This window comes from Polyodon spathula, chromosome 5 (assembly GCF_017654505.1).
Source record: "Polyodon spathula isolate WHYD16114869_AA chromosome 5, ASM1765450v1, whole genome shotgun sequence".
Lineage (NCBI taxonomy): Eukaryota > Metazoa > Chordata > Actinopteri > Acipenseriformes > Polyodontidae > Polyodon > Polyodon spathula.
Window position 1 is genome coordinate 44,923,764 of NC_054538.1, and position 17,429 is coordinate 44,941,192.

Here is a 17,429-nt window from a genome sequence, read left to right on the forward strand (position 1 = left end):
AACATCACAGGAACTTGTTTAGAGATAAAGAAACGGGGAAAAAAAAAAAATGTAAATCCGATGTATTCAACTTAAAATGATATCAGAACATTTAATTCATCCCGTGTGTTTTTAATATCTGTTTTTGCAACATTTATAAATAGAAATGAGTGGATATAAGCAGATAATGTGTCATTAACTGAGCTAATCAGGTGCAGGTTTTTTCTTTATTTCTGATAATGGAATTAACTATTTTATTTATAAATATTTATTTTGAGAAAATAGTCGAGAGTAGTGTCCATTATTGCTTATAAAGACCCTGAGAATAAATGTTTATTATGGCATTGCAGTCACTCAGGTGAAACAATGTCTTATTGAAAATTATATTTCAACTAAATGTTCAGGAAGTATAACCAGTTTTTTATATCGGGATATATATATATGGGTTCTGAAGTATTTTATAATGTTCCCCAGAAATGTTCTGAAAAAAAGAAACTAATTTCAAAATGCTAATGTGAAAAATAGATTTTGTGAATTTTTATAGTAGTCAAATACAGCCAAAATCGCAAAAAATGGACTGTGTGTGTGCCCATGTCATTTTTTGATCAGTTACATTTACTAATGTTAACCAAGGTATTTAATCCATAAATAATGCCGTTTTCCCTAAATTTGTAAAAATGTTTAATGTGGGGAAAACAGAGGCATGTTTTACATTTTTCCAATAAACAAATTGTTTTTTAAAGCAGTGCTGTGCCTCTCAATGCTCACACAGGCTTTCTTTACTTTCTTAGGAATTGAGATCTGTGTGCAGGTGTGAAACAAGCCCATCATGGCTACTGATATGATCCTGCTGATGAGAGGGCTTGCTAAGCTCAGCAAGGCTGTCATAGAGACCCAGGCTGGCAACCTGCGCCACATTGCTGGCAGTGGAGAGGTATTGGCCATGACAAGGACCATGCAGGCCACAGCAGAGGAGGGCCTGAGCATGACAATGCAGGTACTGAAAGCTTCAGTTTCTCTTGTTTCTAATGTTTTTGTTTAAAGAAACAAACAAGCTAACCTTATGGGTAAACATGAGGGCAAACATTCACCTAAAGGAATCCGTAAGAAATTACTACAGCTCAATTCCTAATAAATTAGGCAGTGTAGCTCACTATTTGTACTGTTAACAAATACCCCTGTTCACAAAACAAAATGTGTTTCTTTTAACTTTTTTTTAAATGTGGTACAGAACCATTTAACATATACATTTCACAGTCTAGTAATACCACTCCTCAAATCATTCTGTTTGTTCTGATTACAACAGTACTACACTTGTGGTGTTTTTTTTCTTCATGATCATGTGAAAATTATGATCTTTGCAGATACAGTAATTTTGTAGTTTGGCTGGCAAATCAAAGTTAAAATGATGTGTGCAAGAATTGACCTTGATGTACTGTGTTCACCAACCAAAACATTTTGTCATACTGAATCTGACAATACATAGAACCTGCAAGGTCAGGCAGGTGGCAGGCAGTTGCTTTTGTCATAACCAGCATACACGTTTTATCATAGCCTGGAAATATTTGAAATCCAAAACCTTTTTTTAGTGGATTTCTTTATTTTTTATTTTATTCTTTATTTTTTTTAGGAATTTGGGAATCGGCAGGAGAATGGGTCTCATGTTGGGGAAGAGCTCAACTCCAAGTATGACTTTTCTAGTGCTGAAGAAAGGGTTGGGAACACAGATGTTGCAAGCAGCAGTGCCAGAACTGATGCGGGTTACAGAGACAGTGGCATTCCTTCTGAGGGAGCTGAACCCGGAGAGCCCAGGATGTACAGCCATGTTTCTGGGATATCCAACGGCAAGCTCTTTGAGGACTTTCAGAACTCTGGTGGAAAGATTTCAGGACAGACTCGCTCATTCCACCAGGACCACTCATCTGTTGGTCGGCTAACAGCAGAGGACATTGAAAAGGCCAGGGAGTCTAAAATAAATAATGCCAAACCTCACAAACAGATGGTATGTGTTTGTCTGTTCTGGCTGAAGCCTGTGGCTGTTCTGGGTAGCACGTTCCATTTTCCTTTTTTTTTTTTTTTTTTTTTTTTGGTTCCTGTTAAATAAATAACCAAAATAGAATAAATATATGAATGAGGAATTGCATAATCTGATTTGTCCTGAAACTCCTTTTTGAATTTATTTTTTTTTAAAACCCATACTTTTTAAAAGGTAAGGGCTAGGTAAAGATACACATTTTAAATTATTTATTAAACTGGTTACTGTTTTGAAGATATGTTGTAGGTTTTGCGAAGTAATGGAACAGTTTTTTTTTATGCTATTGTAAGTTTATTGATTTGGTTCTGTTAACTTCATTACAGCTAAGTGAGAGGGCAAGGGAGCGCAAGGTGCCAGTTACTCGAATTGGAAGACTAGCAAACTTTGGAGGTATGTTTCTTTTTTAAAACCACGCATAAATTTGCTATATTTGTGTGGTCCAGAGCTAGAAGTGAATATGTGGCTGTAACAGGGTGATGTGTTGTGTGTGTAGTCACTGGAAAATACTGAGTCAGACACAGAACAGTGGTGTTTATACGCCACATAGGCGCGCAGATTTAATAACAACACAGTACTGACACTAGGGTACCAGCAATGGTAACCCTAATGTCACATTTAATAAGGAAATGAAACAAAACAAAGCTTAATAAGTTTGCCATACAAAATGACGAGCGCTAGTCCCACTAACAGGAACATCCCCTAAACTGACCTGCTTGTGTTATATTGCTCCCAAAGTCATGGCCTCCCAGCGACTCCGGGCCGTTTCAACGCTTCTGGCTGGGCAAGCACCTTCACAGCCACCATCTTGCAGTTGAAGGGTTCCGAAATATTGGTTCCTGCAGAGCGCACATTTTTCTCCTTGATGTAAACAAAACTCTCCCTCGGCGCCCGTCTGTGTCGATGGTATTGCAGTTGTTTTGAGCTGTGGCCCAGCTGCTTTTTGAGCTCTGCTCAACTTTCATGGGCACGCCCCCTAGCCAGTCTGGTCCTCCTGATCAGCTCCGTGCAAGGCAAGCTCACTGGTCAGCTAGCAATGCATCACCTGCCGCGTGTCACAGCTGATTTCTCAGACACACACACACACTCCACGAACCAGTGGAATTCTGTTTTGAATGACAAGTATTTAAGATTTTAAAGTTGCAGAGGTAGTGGAGAACTTTTGCTAAGTATAACGAGGCACATTTCTTTTAGGGGAGGGGGTGGGTTCTGTGAAGTGCTACAAGGCCAAGCCAGCCTGTATTTTTGATCAATCTGTGACTGATTTTTGTAATTTTATATACACAATGTGGTTAGCGTTATATACTCAGTATTTCGTTTTGTTGTGATTTAAAGCAGGCTCGATGAGCATTATTTACTTGAAGGGGAAAAAATGGATAGGAAAGCAAGTCTCTGTTTCGTAATCGAGAATCTTGGTGACAATGCTGGTCGGATGACCCCTAAGACCTGGAAAACAAAGTGTTAGCCCCCTATTCTCAGAGCCGCAACAGATGGGTGCGGATGCAAACCTACGGGGTGAATGGCCCTGACTCTGGGGCAGAGCATACTTGTGATCAAGTCCTTGGAGGAAGAAAATAAGGTAGAGAGGCCATATGATTACGCAGCAATGGCACATGGAGGGGGCTCTAAGGAAACAGATGTTGGTATAATTGCAAAGTTTGAGAGAGTAGAGGAACTAAAGGTCTAGTATAGATGGAAATGTAGCAGAATTGTGCACATCATGCGAAAGGTAAGATGATTGTGGCCGGGGGTCCAGCTGGCTAGAGAGCTTGAATAGCGGATCCCTGAGAAGCTACGGGAATCGATCAATATCCCCCCCCCAGAGAATGGACCCCCATCTCCCCACTAGAAAGTCCCACACCTGTGAGGGGTAAGAAGACTGCACCCTGCACAACACTGTAGAATAGGAGACAAACCAGACATAGCAAAATTAGTTAGACAACCTAGAAGAAAGCCAGCTGCACAGCAGAGAGGAAAAACCACCTTTATTTATACTTTAAGGTGGAAACCTCTGGTAGTCCTGGCAGAGAGGGCGCCCCTACTCCAGGCAAGCTAGCTAGGGTTTGCTGGGCTGAAATAATGCCTGATGCTGATGTTTTGAATGTACATCAACTGCTGATGAAGCGCAGCGACCTGGAGCTGAAGTTGCTGCTCCCATTCTAAAGGAGTGAGGAGTGAAGAATTGCTGCGGCAGACCTGCTTTAGTTATGAGAGGACAAGTGAGATGAAAACCAGTTCTAGTAACAATGTTCCTTGAGCAGATGGTAAACAACTTATCTGAGTGACTGGGTTTCTTGAGAGTAATGAGTTTTGCCAGACAACAGTAAGGGCAAAGCGAAGAGTTAATCTTTGATAATTGAATACAAAGTCCAGAATAAAGTTGATCGGGTTTTGATGTCCTCGGAAACAGCAGGAAGTTCCGGTATATATTGCAGGAGAGGTCGCTTGATCTGATTCCTTAACCTAGGAAGGGAGGATTGCGACCGTGAACTCTGCATCTGTTATTAGGGAGCTCCCCTAAATCCCTTGTTTAGAAAGACGCGGGGTATTCGTGTTTGTAACAGAGTAGCCGTCTGCCGTGTGAGTGAAGGCAAGAGAGCAGAACAGAGGTTGAAGTTGATACGCCCCGCAGGCAAACAGGATTTATTTACATGTCAACACACTGAGCAGCTCACGTGACACTAGCAGAAATGGTAGCGCATGGAGCACATACAACAGTGTATGAAGGGTGGATTGCTGTACCAGTAAGGCAAAGGAGAATGCACACTTCTTGTGGGTTATATGCCAATATTAGGTAAGGTTGACAGACACTAATTTGAAGACCTTCTCAAACACATTAATTTATTCCAATGCATTCCTGAGTTTTGGTTTTAGATTTTTCTTCAAATATTTGACTGGTGAATGTTTTCTTAGATTGATTTTATTTTTCTATTTTTACGTATCCTAGGACAGGTTATTGACATTTGCATTTCAAAGCAAATCTTCTCTGCACATTACACAAGAAGTTTTTTTTTTTTCTGACTAATTTACCTACGTTTCACTTCGCTATAGTCCCTCTCTGCTTCTTCAGTCATACTGTATATGCAGCAGCATCGCCCAAATGAGTGAACCCATATTGACCAATATTAAACCAGTTTAACCCTTATAAATGAAACCTTTTATATGAATGCTCAAAAACTTTATTGAACGATGACCAGTCGTGCAAAACCACTGTATTGGACAGGAGATCAAACAAATTAACCATGGTGGTTGTTCTACTGTTCCTTCAAATTTGAGTCAATACAACACAGAGATGCATCAAACAATCGGTCTGATATGACAGATTGATCTTTTTACTGAAAACCTTTCTTCTCAAAACATTTATTGTATTGGTGTTTCTACTGAGAGAGCCCTGTAGGACCCTTTTCCCATTGAGACTCCAGGGCCCAGATATTCAAAGCGATGAGTATTCCCCTCGCAAAAATGAGTGCTTTTGCACAAAAATTGTTATTTTCCAACACTGCACAAATCAGTTGCGTGAAGTTGGAAAATAGCTGATGTTTGCTGAATTCGCAGAGATGTTTTGTGCCTTCGCATTCAATACCAATAAAGCAGAAATACACAAGACCTACGCGGAGTTGGAATACTACAGACAATGGACTGTTAACATTACCCTGACAAGCAGGCATCATAGGTGTCCAGTATATACCAATATTCCTCAGATGAGTCTACCCTAAAATGTAACCTGCACATGGAATGCAGAATCAAAGCTCAACACACATCGGTAGCATTGGCACCCCCGAAGTTGCATGACCACCCCTACAAATATATAAATAAGCTACTGAATGGAGAAATGAAACAATGGACCACATGATAGTGTAGGCTGTTATACATTAAACTTAAATATATTGTAGTGACGTGCTAACGGGGTAAGTGTCGACATGTAGACAGACAAAATATCTCTGTAGCATCAAACTCCACTCTTTATTTTACAGAAATGCTCCAACCTGTGCTCCTTACGCTATACACAAACATAGGTACACAGCTGTGGACTGTAAACCAAACCCACAATGCCGGGTGAGTGGCATGAAAAGGAGCCTTTGGAGAATTCAACTACAGGGATATTTTACGGATTGAGCCCTTGGTCACTGCGGCCCTTTGCCAATAGGACACTTGGCTAAACGCAAATAAAATACAAAATGTTACGGTGCTCGCCCCCCCTTTTTTTTTCTTTCATTAAATTTGACAATTTTAACAATACACAAACTATTTTTGTTTTTTTTGTATAAACGAACAAAACGACAGCAATAGAATCCACAAAAGCAAAGTTCCAACTTGCTATTTAATATTGCAAACTATGTTTACTGTGCTGTCAGTTCCAGAAGACGCTAAACTCTAGAAAAGTTTTGTTAAATTTCTTAAAACTGGCTACTATATGGCTGGACTTGATGTCTTTTGAACACTACTTTTTAAAAGACTAAGCAGATTTGCAGAATAAAAAAAAATAAGTTCTCCAGGTTTCTGGTCTTGTGCCGGTTTAGTTTAAGGGGGCAAAAAAATCCATTAAACTTTTCTGTGCCATTTGTTTGCTAGCAGCTGCTAATTTAATTCCAACACAGCTGCTTATGCTTGTGAAGCAGTCATCAAGAAAAGCCTGAAGTGGAGTTCAGCAAAACACTAACCATATGCAGGAGGTTGCGTGAAAGGGGTGAAAGTGTTCGGAATTTCCTTCTGCTCCGATCTAAGATGTACCCAGTTTTCCAGTTCTTCATCGCTGGAATTGCCACGCAAAGTGAGAGCCCGCCACAATTTTGAAGCTTGCACCACGCACTACGCAGCTGTATTGCCTGCATGATTTAAAAACATTATCCGCGGTGGGACTGCACACGTCGGATGTACAGGTGTGCGTCCCAGGGACACAGAACTGCAAACCTGAGAGTCCCGAAAAAAGAGCATTAAAGGACGAGGGTACCCGCGCCCCCCCCCCCTGAGAGCTATGGTCCTAATTTGCAGAGTGTTCGAATAGAAGCTGGCTACTTACTGAAATGGGTGACACAGCTGGTGACATGGTTGATTTTAATGGAACAGGTTTTTGTATCTGGATACCTGTGTTTCAATCTAGCTTTGGTCACAAGTGAAATCACAAAACAGTACAGGCTTCAGCACTTTTACGTCCTTGCAGTCAGTCATAAATAAATACCAATTATTGAAATGATTGTGGTCACTCTGGAGCGTTGTTCTTTTAATTCTATCTTTGCATAATCCTTTACAAAATATTGTGAAAGACTATTGTTAAAAATCTCACTCTATATTGGTAGGGTGGGCGGTGCTGTGCTCTCACCGTTCTGCCTATGTAGAGCACTAACTAAAGCTCAGAGCACTAACTAAAGCTCAGAGCACTAAATGCTACTGTCAACTTTGCCGTTTACAAAAAAATCAGTGACGCACAATCTGTCTGCATTTTTTTATAATCTTAAATACTCCTGTCAAATTTAAATATGAATCACAATACACAAGTATATCCTGTCTTTATTTCCATTTAAAAAATACCTTTTCAGAAAATATCACCATCTCAAGCATTTTGAAACTGGTAAAAATGGAACTAAATATTAATTCAGATTTGAAAACACACATTATAGTATAATATATTAAGTAAAGAAAACATATCCTGTGCAATTTACTTTTTATTTTGTTTGTTGTCTCCTATGTTGATCTCAAAACACCTCATCAGCTAAAAGTGCCATGATGATAGCTCCAAAATGGCGACAGCTGCAGTTCCGTGGCAACGAATCTAAATATTTTTAAACTTAATCTACTGTGTCGGTGCTCAATTTTGATTCATATTTGCAAATTGAATAAGATGGTCTAAACTTTGTCTGTGCGCGCCCTTCTTTGTGGGTCATTTAGAAATGTGAAAAAATGATTTATTTTCGTCACTCCTGATTTTTTTTTTTATCTAAACCAATCAGGGCCCTCGTAAGATTTACATGACTTTTTTGTTTCATGTGTCAGTATCATCGTCATTAAATATTTAGCCGATCGGGTAGATATGAGGGCGTTAAAATTATACGCACTTGGAAAAGTGGCATCACCATATCACTGACTGCTACCTGCGTCACGTGGTACATGCAGCGAACTCGGAGCACACCAATGAGCGCTTCGGCAGCATCAGCACGTGACCATGAAGACAAGAACCACAGCCGGGAATGGAAAACCACTAACTGTGCAAAATTAGGAATAGATTTAGTAATTAATTCCACTAGAAATATAAATGATAAATTAGATCTAAATATTTAAAATTTAAAGAGCTTAAATACAGCACCAAAAAAAGGAAAGTAGAAAAGTAAAGTACTTTAAAAGAAAATGTGAAACTACACCGATTTGTCGGTTGGACTTCGTGCATTGAGTGCAGCTGTGTCGTGGATTTAACGCCTACAGTGTATTTTTAAAAAGTGATACTCGCAATACATTTTTTATTTTACTAATAATATAATATATTCTCTTTTGTAAAACCCAGTAATAAGTATAAAATGCAATCTGTGAATGGTACAAACTAGTTCTACTAGGGTATTTTAATATAGGCCAACACAGGTGCATCTTGATTCAGAGCTTTTGGTGTTGGCGGTAGTGGTTTTGGGGTGGTTTCCTTTTATTTATTTATTTTTTTTTTTTTAGATACATACACACACATCCATATATATATACCCATATATATATATATATATATATATATATAATATATATATATATATATATATATATAAAAACCCGAAGGGGAGGGGAATACTATAGTTCTGATTCAAACCTAAGCATTACACCACTCCGCCTCATATTTGATTATGTATTGTGAATTTCCTTCACCTTGCACTTTTTAGCAGTTCGAACAGGTTCTGGTATACAAATTACTGGGGGCAGCGGCAGGTTGCGGCATAGTCGCGTTCACCAACATCAGTTTTGTAACTATTGTAGCACAGAAAAATCCAAAATGGCAGCGGGTGGGTATAAATAGTTTTACAGTCAATGCTAAGCTAGAAAGAATCTTAAGTGCACAATATGCCTGGAAATTAACTAAGCCATAAAACTTTTTCTTTTAAGGTCTGGCTGTTGGTCTTGGAATAGGGGCTTTGGCAGAGATGGCGAAGAAATCTTTGGGATACGAGGAACGCAATGGTAAGATACAGTATTATAGATGGAGTGTACGGACACTCATTGTCATGCTGTTTTCACCACGTAATCAGCTAAAGAGCAAGTCAGGTAAGACATTAATGGCTGGGTAATCAGTTCAGATTTAGATTTGCCATTAACCTCATTCCTCAGATTGCTGGAACCTGTAATTACACTGTGCTGGGCCAATCAATCAATAACTAAATAGTGCATGGGCAAATATTTGAACGAACGTTACTCCACTTGTATTAGAAGGCAAAAATCCATGTCTGTGTCTGCCAGAAATGACAGAAGCTACAACAAAATTAGTTATTTATACCGGGTTCACTGTTTACAAATCATGTTTACAACATTGCATTTCATCTTGAGTTTACCGACCTTTTCTTTATGAAAATGAATCCACGTTTGGGAGGAGTTGCTAGACGTCCTTCGCTTTTGACCAACTCTGAGGACACGTTGTATTCAATAAGCTTTATTGGTAAACCAGGAAGTGACTTGAAGTTGGAAATCTGTGTATAATGTGTGAGCTGCTGTAATAAAACTAACATTGTAATCTGTCTGCATCAAGCTGAATTATTGAGAAGTTATTTCATCACCAAATCCCAACATTACAGTGTGATAGATACACGGCTGTAATGGAGCTGAAAACGAAATCTGTTACTTCTCACAATTCAATGATTCAAAATGCACAGAGTTCTACATTGCCCATTTGCCCTAAATGTGGGCATCCTCAAAGCAACGTATGTATATGTATTGGTGAAATGTACATGCAATTTATTGTAGAAACTGAAAATTGATGCGCTTGAGTGGTGTTTATTTCTAATAACCGATTTTGCTGAATAACAAAAAATGAAGGAAAAAAAAGCTTAACTAAGTAAACGAGAAATTGAAGCCCTAGATATTGCGTGCAGTGTGTCTTTGGCAATGACTTGACTGTCTGCCATTCCTTCATCCAAACCACTTACACTGGTAATTTATGTTCAGGATGGTCAGGTTTGAAGATTTGTGTTCAGGCTCAGTTTTCACCCAGCAGTGCTCTATCTGCTATATCTAATAGTTGGAGTTTTTATAATAAGTTTAACAAACCTGCCGTGTCATATTGTAACTGGCCTTGTGATAAAATTGACATACTCTGGGAGGTTCTCATTGAGCGTGGACGGAGGTGAATTGGTCCCAATCACATTGATGTACTGATGTTTTCTTCAGAGTTAATGAACCGGGAATTAATAAACAGATTTTTTTTTTTTTTAGTAACAGAGCTGTACTTGCTAATCTGAGTTTTACAAACACTGTACTGTGGGTAAAATACTACACTGTTGGATTGATTTAGTATACAAATATGTAATATGTATACTTAATTTTTGGTCCTAGAAGTTGAAGTGTAAAGTGTTGGAGAACTGCACAGATGTGTTAATTTATTTAATAATTTGTACAATTGACTTATTAAAATAAGCACCCCCTGCCAAGGCTGTAAATTCAAAATGTAGAGCTGTCTGATGCAAAGCTGATGACCATGATGTATTTCAGCAGTGTGTAAGAATTAACAATGCATGTTTAGTCACTTTTCTAAAGTGATTCATCCCAAGCAGGGGATAACAGTATCCAGCCGAGACAATCCAGTATGCCACACTTTTGTGGCTTTAGATTTAGCTTCCCTATTAAAAACCATGTATCAGATTAGTCAACAGTACAGACAAAGGTCTATTCTGTGACCTCTCTTGCCTTTGATACTTCCAGCCTGATTTTCAAAAGGTACAAAATAAGAACTAGGTCGCAAAATGATTTGTCAACAAGTGAATACACAGCTTATTTCAGGTAAACTCTTTGAAAGCCAGATATATTTAGTGACCCAAATCGGCTTTTAGAAATCACTTTGTGACCTAGTTCTTATTTTTCCCCTTTTGAAAATCATGCTGTTTCTGATTAGTGTTTGTATATTTTTTTTAAAATTAGCCATTGCAAATATGGATTGTGGCTGAAAAATATCCACAGAAAACCTCGAGTAAGCTAGTCAATGACTAAAATACCTTGTACAAAATTAGTTACAAAGACTATTATACACTAATTATGCCATCTTTGCATATCTTGTAACAGGGATGTCATATTTATTGGAAATATAGCAGTATTGATAATTGGGTCTTACAATTTTGAGTACATTGTTAGTGCAGTAAAAGCCCTATTTACAAAGCTTTAAGTACAGTGGATTCGAAGGAAAGCTCCCCTGTGGTAGGTGTGGTATGTGATGCTGCAGTGCATTGTGGGTTACCGGTCAGTTGCCTTGGAAACTATTTTATTTTAATTTATTTTATTTTAATCCTGCGTCAGCTACGTTTGTTAAATCTCCTGACGAACCACCAGATGCCCTATTTTTCTTCAGAACATTTTAAAAAAAAAAAAAAAACACCTGGCTGTACACCAGATGTCAAATTATGTGGCATTGTATCATATTTTAAGCAGTAACTGAAGCTAACGCTTTGATCTGAAAAGAGAGAGATATATATATTAATGGGAGAAAGAAATGGTGACCATAAAACCTAAATGTAACATAAAAGCAACGCAGGATTTTGTCTTTTTTGCTAGAAAACAGAATTAATATTTTCGTGACCCAGGAAGGTTTGATTAAACAAAATCTATATTTATTCTAGCAATACCAGTGCCCCACATAAGCTGCTTACTGGGGCCCATATGCATAAAACTTAGTGTCCTTTATTGTGCCAGTAATAGTGTTTAACAGGACAGTATTTTATCGGGCGCTACATAAAAGCTATTTACCCTCGCGACATTAGACTAACATGCCCTTGGAGACCAATTTTCTCATTAACATATTATTCTGATTTCATAAATCTGTATTATGCCGTTAATTGACCTTACTGGCATCATAATTACCATTGACAGACCAGGCGGAGAATAAGATGTGTTTTATTGGCATCATTTCTGTATTTAGGAACATCTATTTAAGCCAACAGTAGTAATAAAACAAGTCTGTTAATTATCCAATAATTAGGTAATTTATTTTGTTATTGTAATGCATAAATTAAATTGCATTGTTAACTCATCTGAACAGGATAGACTACTTGCTAGTTAGAAAATATAAATCAGGTGTTTTAGCCTAATCATTGTTTTAAGTAGAGAAAGTGGCAGGCTTGTGTGGGCTGGATATTTTGGAAGATGACTCTGATTCATAGCAGGTATCCACCTAACAGGAGCACAATTATTCACATTGCAGAGACCTAAAACATGAACTGCTAGAAACAAGGCTGTTCCTGTATTAATGAAAGTTACAAACTCGCTGCATGATTTGGATTCTGATGCGAGTGAGTTTTTGCAGGTTCGAAAAAATGGATTTTTGTTCCGATATTGATCACTGCCTGTGCAGAAAGCAGGTAGTACGTAGCTTTACTTGTTTCTCATAGCATTCCATCTACTGATGGAAGCAGCTCAAGTCATTTTAAAGTAATTACAAGTCCCCCAACATATACATGCGTTTACTATTTATATTGAAAAAACACATTCGTGTCAAACGGGATTGTATTCTTGTAGGTCTAGTTTTAGTTCAAGAAGTTGTAGTTTAGTAACAAAAATAAATCTACAATTATTTTATAAATGTTTAAATATATTGTATAGATTTATATAAGGATTTAAGGAAATCTAACTCAGATTTGTTCAAGACAAAACCCTTGACATGAAGGGGGAAGTTTGGAAACTCTGTTTGCAAGCCAGACCTAGGTGTCTCTGGAAAATCTCCATTCAAAAGACATTTGGCTTGGACCTCCATTGCTCACCAAGCCTCAAATGACAATCTAGCTTTCTTTGATAAGAAAGGTTATCTTGGTTGGACTTCCAACTGTGCGAGCAAGCTAGTTTTATTGATTTGAATAAACAGTCAGCTAGTAGACAATGTGTGCCCCTTTCAACTGCATCAAAAGAATTGGAACAAAAGACAGTAGAAGTGATACAGTCAACAGATGTTTTAAATTTAAAATGCTAAACTGCTTTTATAGACAGAGTGGCACCTCCTGAGGAATTCTCAGATTCTTGTCAAGTAGAGTAACAGCGCCAGCTGGCAGACAATGGAAATAGTGTTGCTGGAGATTCTTGTAATGTAAGTCAATGGACTACCACAAGATATTTTAACCCTTTGCAGTCTATTCAATGCTTGTCAGGCACGTCGGGTCTGATTTATTTTCACACATGCTGTTTATTTTACACACGCTGTTTTAAAATATTTTTTTCAGAGTAAAACAGGTTCTAATGGCATTGTATGGCAAAAAGGCATCAGTACTGCATCTCCAGCCAAGCCCCACCCGTGTTCGCTGTATTTTTCACATACCTCTTTATAGACGTGCATACTGAAATCCTCTCCTGATGTCTTGTTTTATCACTAAACTCCTCAATAAGTGATCCAAGTCATTATTTTATTACTATAACATCTAAAGCTCTGCAAATGTCTGATATTCTTTGAGCACTGGATGCGGAAGCAGCTATGTCCATTGTTGTGCCCGTGTTTTCTCCGTGGTGCAGGGGCTTGTTCTATTGCTCAGATATGCCCCTTTTTTTTTCGGTTTCATTCGGCCATTGAAAGGTTTTCTCTGCTTTTTCCAGAGAAAAAACGACTAGAGATCTGTGCTTTAAGTCTTTGATGTCAGACCTGGTCCAACATAGGACTGCACAGGGTTAAACATTTAAAAAAAAATTAATACGTGGAAAATACTAAGTCTCAAATACGAAATCTGACGAATAAAGTGTTCGGAACTCAAGGACATTGATAGCATGGTTGGGGTTGAGCTTATAGATAAATGTTTAATATGATAGTGTGTGGAACTGCTTCAGGAAAATGAATTTGAAATAATCAACACAATATAGTTAAATCTGCAAGAGATGAAGATTCAGAACTTTCCGTCTTGGAAGTTTGTGACAAGTCTTTGTCATAAGAAAATGGGAGGAGCCGTGGAGCAAGTAAAATTACACACTGTTTATTTTCAAACTGCCCAATCATGGAACAGAATTTGGGAAGGATACTGAAACGGAGCATTTAAACTCTTGAAAAAAAACCACCTTCTACCTCTCTATTGTGTCTAACATCACATTTCCTCAATCAATGCTTCCTCCTGTTTGATACTAATACAAGCGTCCAAGGCGAGAGCCAGGGAATTAATTTCACAATGCAAAACAAACCTCATTCTTTGCAGCGTTTTGAAAAAATGTTCATAACGAGGAGTCGACATCTTGCTTTCTTTGGTTCCGATACTTTGTTTCTTCTTTTCAAAACATTTTCCCCCAGCTTTCCACTAAAACAAAGGTTTCGCAAATGTATAACAATTTTTTGAATTGTGTGTGATGAAATGTGAATAAATCCATTGTTTAGAACATATCTTGAAATCTGAATCTGATAAAATATTTTAGTGCATTTCGGAATGTTTTGAATAAGTTTACAATTCTGATAAAATATATGGTTAATTCTCTGAATATACTCTTCACTGATTTAGAATTCTTTATTTAGAAATCCTATGCTTATACTTTAACCTACCTAATTTTATAACATTGAAATAAACAAAAGTAATTGAACTTTTTAAACTTATTTGTCTGAATTTTATATAATGTTAATTACCGTAAGCACTGTTTGCAAATAACATATAAAGCCAATAGAGAATATTGTTTAAAATATTAAATTAGCTATATACATGAACACTGGTGAAAGTTAGATAATTTCTTTTGAGATGCTATAATTGATTTAGATATTAATCTGTGTGTGCTTGATTTACCCCAGATAATCAATATTCAGTTATACATATCCATCACATTACTACAAATAAATTATATCAAATATGTAGCACTTTCAAATCCAATTTTGCTTTGGGTAGTATTGCGTGACAGGCAGGATTTTTCAGTGTAGCTCTATTTATTTTATTTTTAAAATAAGCTTTTTGTATAGCAAGGTGTTCTGTATGAGAAACGAATTTTAGATGTATTACCGGATTCTGCCGAGTCAACTCCCCGGTTTGATTGCCCCACCCCAACTTTTAGTTAAGTCAAATTTTCACCATTACTGTTTTTAATAACCATGTGCAAATAATGCCTGAGGGGGAATATCTCTGCTCATGTGAACAGGAAAAACTGCCTAGAAGTAGTTGCTCTGGGCATTTATTGATTCAGGGCTGGGGTTATCTTCGGTTCAGATAATGAAGACATGGAGTTAAGTTTCCGATCAGATGATGCAGACTCTGCACTCTTTCCTGTTACTCTGTAATCCTATTTTTTGGATAAATAAATAAAATAGTTACATATATATTATAATATTTAAACACTGGAAGAGCTTGTAACGCTGGCACCATTTTTTTGTATTGTACATTTTAATGCTATATTGCTACTTTATATTTTAATTTTATTTCTTGCAGTGTTTTTATATGACACAGTAATTCCTTACTTGCAGAGATTATGTAAAGCACTTTTATTTTTGTGTGTGTTGTGATATATATATATATATATATATATATATATATATATATATATATATAAATTAATATAAAATTAATGTAGTTATATTTATTTTAGCATTTTTCACCTACAAATGTGGTTTTGCACTGGACACTGTAGCTTTGTTTGTTCCGTGAAAAGATTTGAAATGACAAGAGTGGATGTACTGCGGCAGTTTAGATATTTCACCAGTCTATAAATATGGACTCTGCTGTGCTTTACCTTTTGAATTTTAAGCATGCCTAATTGCAAACGTGTCAATCTACCTAATGTTAAATACTCCCTCTGCAATAATGCCTGTAGTTTTGCCCCTCCCTGAGTCAAACAAGTCAATTGTTTGCATTGAATTTGAATGAATTGTGCAGCTATTTGCAGACCTGGGGGAATATAGTAACAAATGTATTGTTTTTTAATGTAACTGTCTTGTGCTGATTCTCCAGTGCCTTCTATACTTGTGTGTTGGAAGGGAAACATGCAAACATTGGAGGATCTTTTTTTTTCTCAGCCAAAAAGTAAAATTTCATGAACTGCGTACAATAAGTAGGCTTCCATTTAGATGCACTGTAGTTGGTTTTGTTGGTATAGTACTGTATTTTCAACAGAAGTATTTCAATTCAGAACGATATGATTCTGAAAATATCGCTTGCCAAGAGACGACTGTGAACTGTAATACTTTAAATCCGGTACGTATTGTAGAAGTATGTAAAATTCCCCATTAACGACCCAACAGCAAATTGAAATAAAAATGTTACCCATGCAGGGAAATAAAAAAAAAAAAAAAAAAACCAACAAAAAAAACCCCACCACTTTCCAGAATTAAAACGGATCCAAAATCAGTATTTAAAATTGCGGAATATAGTGCTGAATAAACCTAATGTGACAGTTCACTTGAAAATTAAAATAAAGATCATAGAATTTTAGATAAAAAAAAAAAAAGCACAGTATCTAAAACTGTTTTAAAGATTACCGTACCTTGTGGTGTTTGACTTTTTTTTTTGCTGCATTTTCATTATTTGAAACTGGAGGAAGCGCAGTGTAACTGCACAATAGACTGATTTGGCATGTGAGAAAAAGAAACTGGCTGCGATGGATAAACAAGTACATTGTAACATTGAAGAGATGGGCTTTATATCAGAAAGCTGGAGACGGGGTCGGAAATCGCATGTGACGGGTAAGTGCCTTCATTTGTTACTGCAGAAGGATTATCGACCCCATTGTTTGGAAAAACTTGAGACGCGACCTGACAGATGATGATAATTGTTTCTCCAAGTAAAGTACTGCAAGAGCACCAGTAAAATTAACAGTATGAATCTCATTATCAAGTTTACGAACTGTAGCCTTCTATTTACATTTTAAACCAAGTTTTCTTTAAATGTTGATACTATTTCAAATATAACTATATAATATTTACCTTTGTGGTAAGAGTGACATTTTAATTACAGTAACTAACAGTAATAAAATTAAAATGTAGGAACCAGAGAGGGGTGGGGTTTAGAGGTCCAAGATAATCTGTGATTGTGATCCAAACCTGTCCTGGTTAATTAGCTGCCAGTTGGTGCACTCACTAGCACAATGATTGTAGACAGTATAGTAAGAACATGCTTGATTTTTAGGTATCGAATACACAGTCCAGTAGGCTACACACACACAATAGAATTTTTACTTTTAAGTATATTTATTTAGAAATCTTGACAAAAATCCTGGTATTTGATCTGGTAGGAGAAGTTATCATGTACCTTTTAAATTTAAGAAAATCATTTGTTTTCTATACGTTTTTCTATCATTTACTGAAAATGATTAC

General features: G+C 37.0%; 1 protein-coding gene across 2 annotated transcripts in view; it reads left to right on the top strand.

Annotated features, from left to right (window-relative positions):
* The window catches only part of LOC121315987 (atypical kinase COQ8A, mitochondrial-like), a 54,419-nt gene that overhangs the window by 8,062 nt on the left and 28,928 nt on the right, over positions 1 to 17,429 (top strand). For both annotated transcript variants that reach the window (XM_041250644.1, XM_041250645.1), the window contains 4 exons: positions 771 to 976; positions 1,610 to 1,981; positions 2,338 to 2,404; positions 9,086 to 9,160. In XM_041250644.1, coding sequence (XP_041106578.1) covers positions 809 to 976; positions 1,610 to 1,981; positions 2,338 to 2,404; positions 9,086 to 9,160 — 682 coding nt within the window. In that variant the 5' untranslated portion in view covers positions 771 to 808. The remainder of the gene's footprint in view (positions 1 to 770; positions 977 to 1,609; positions 1,982 to 2,337; positions 2,405 to 9,085; positions 9,161 to 17,429) is intronic.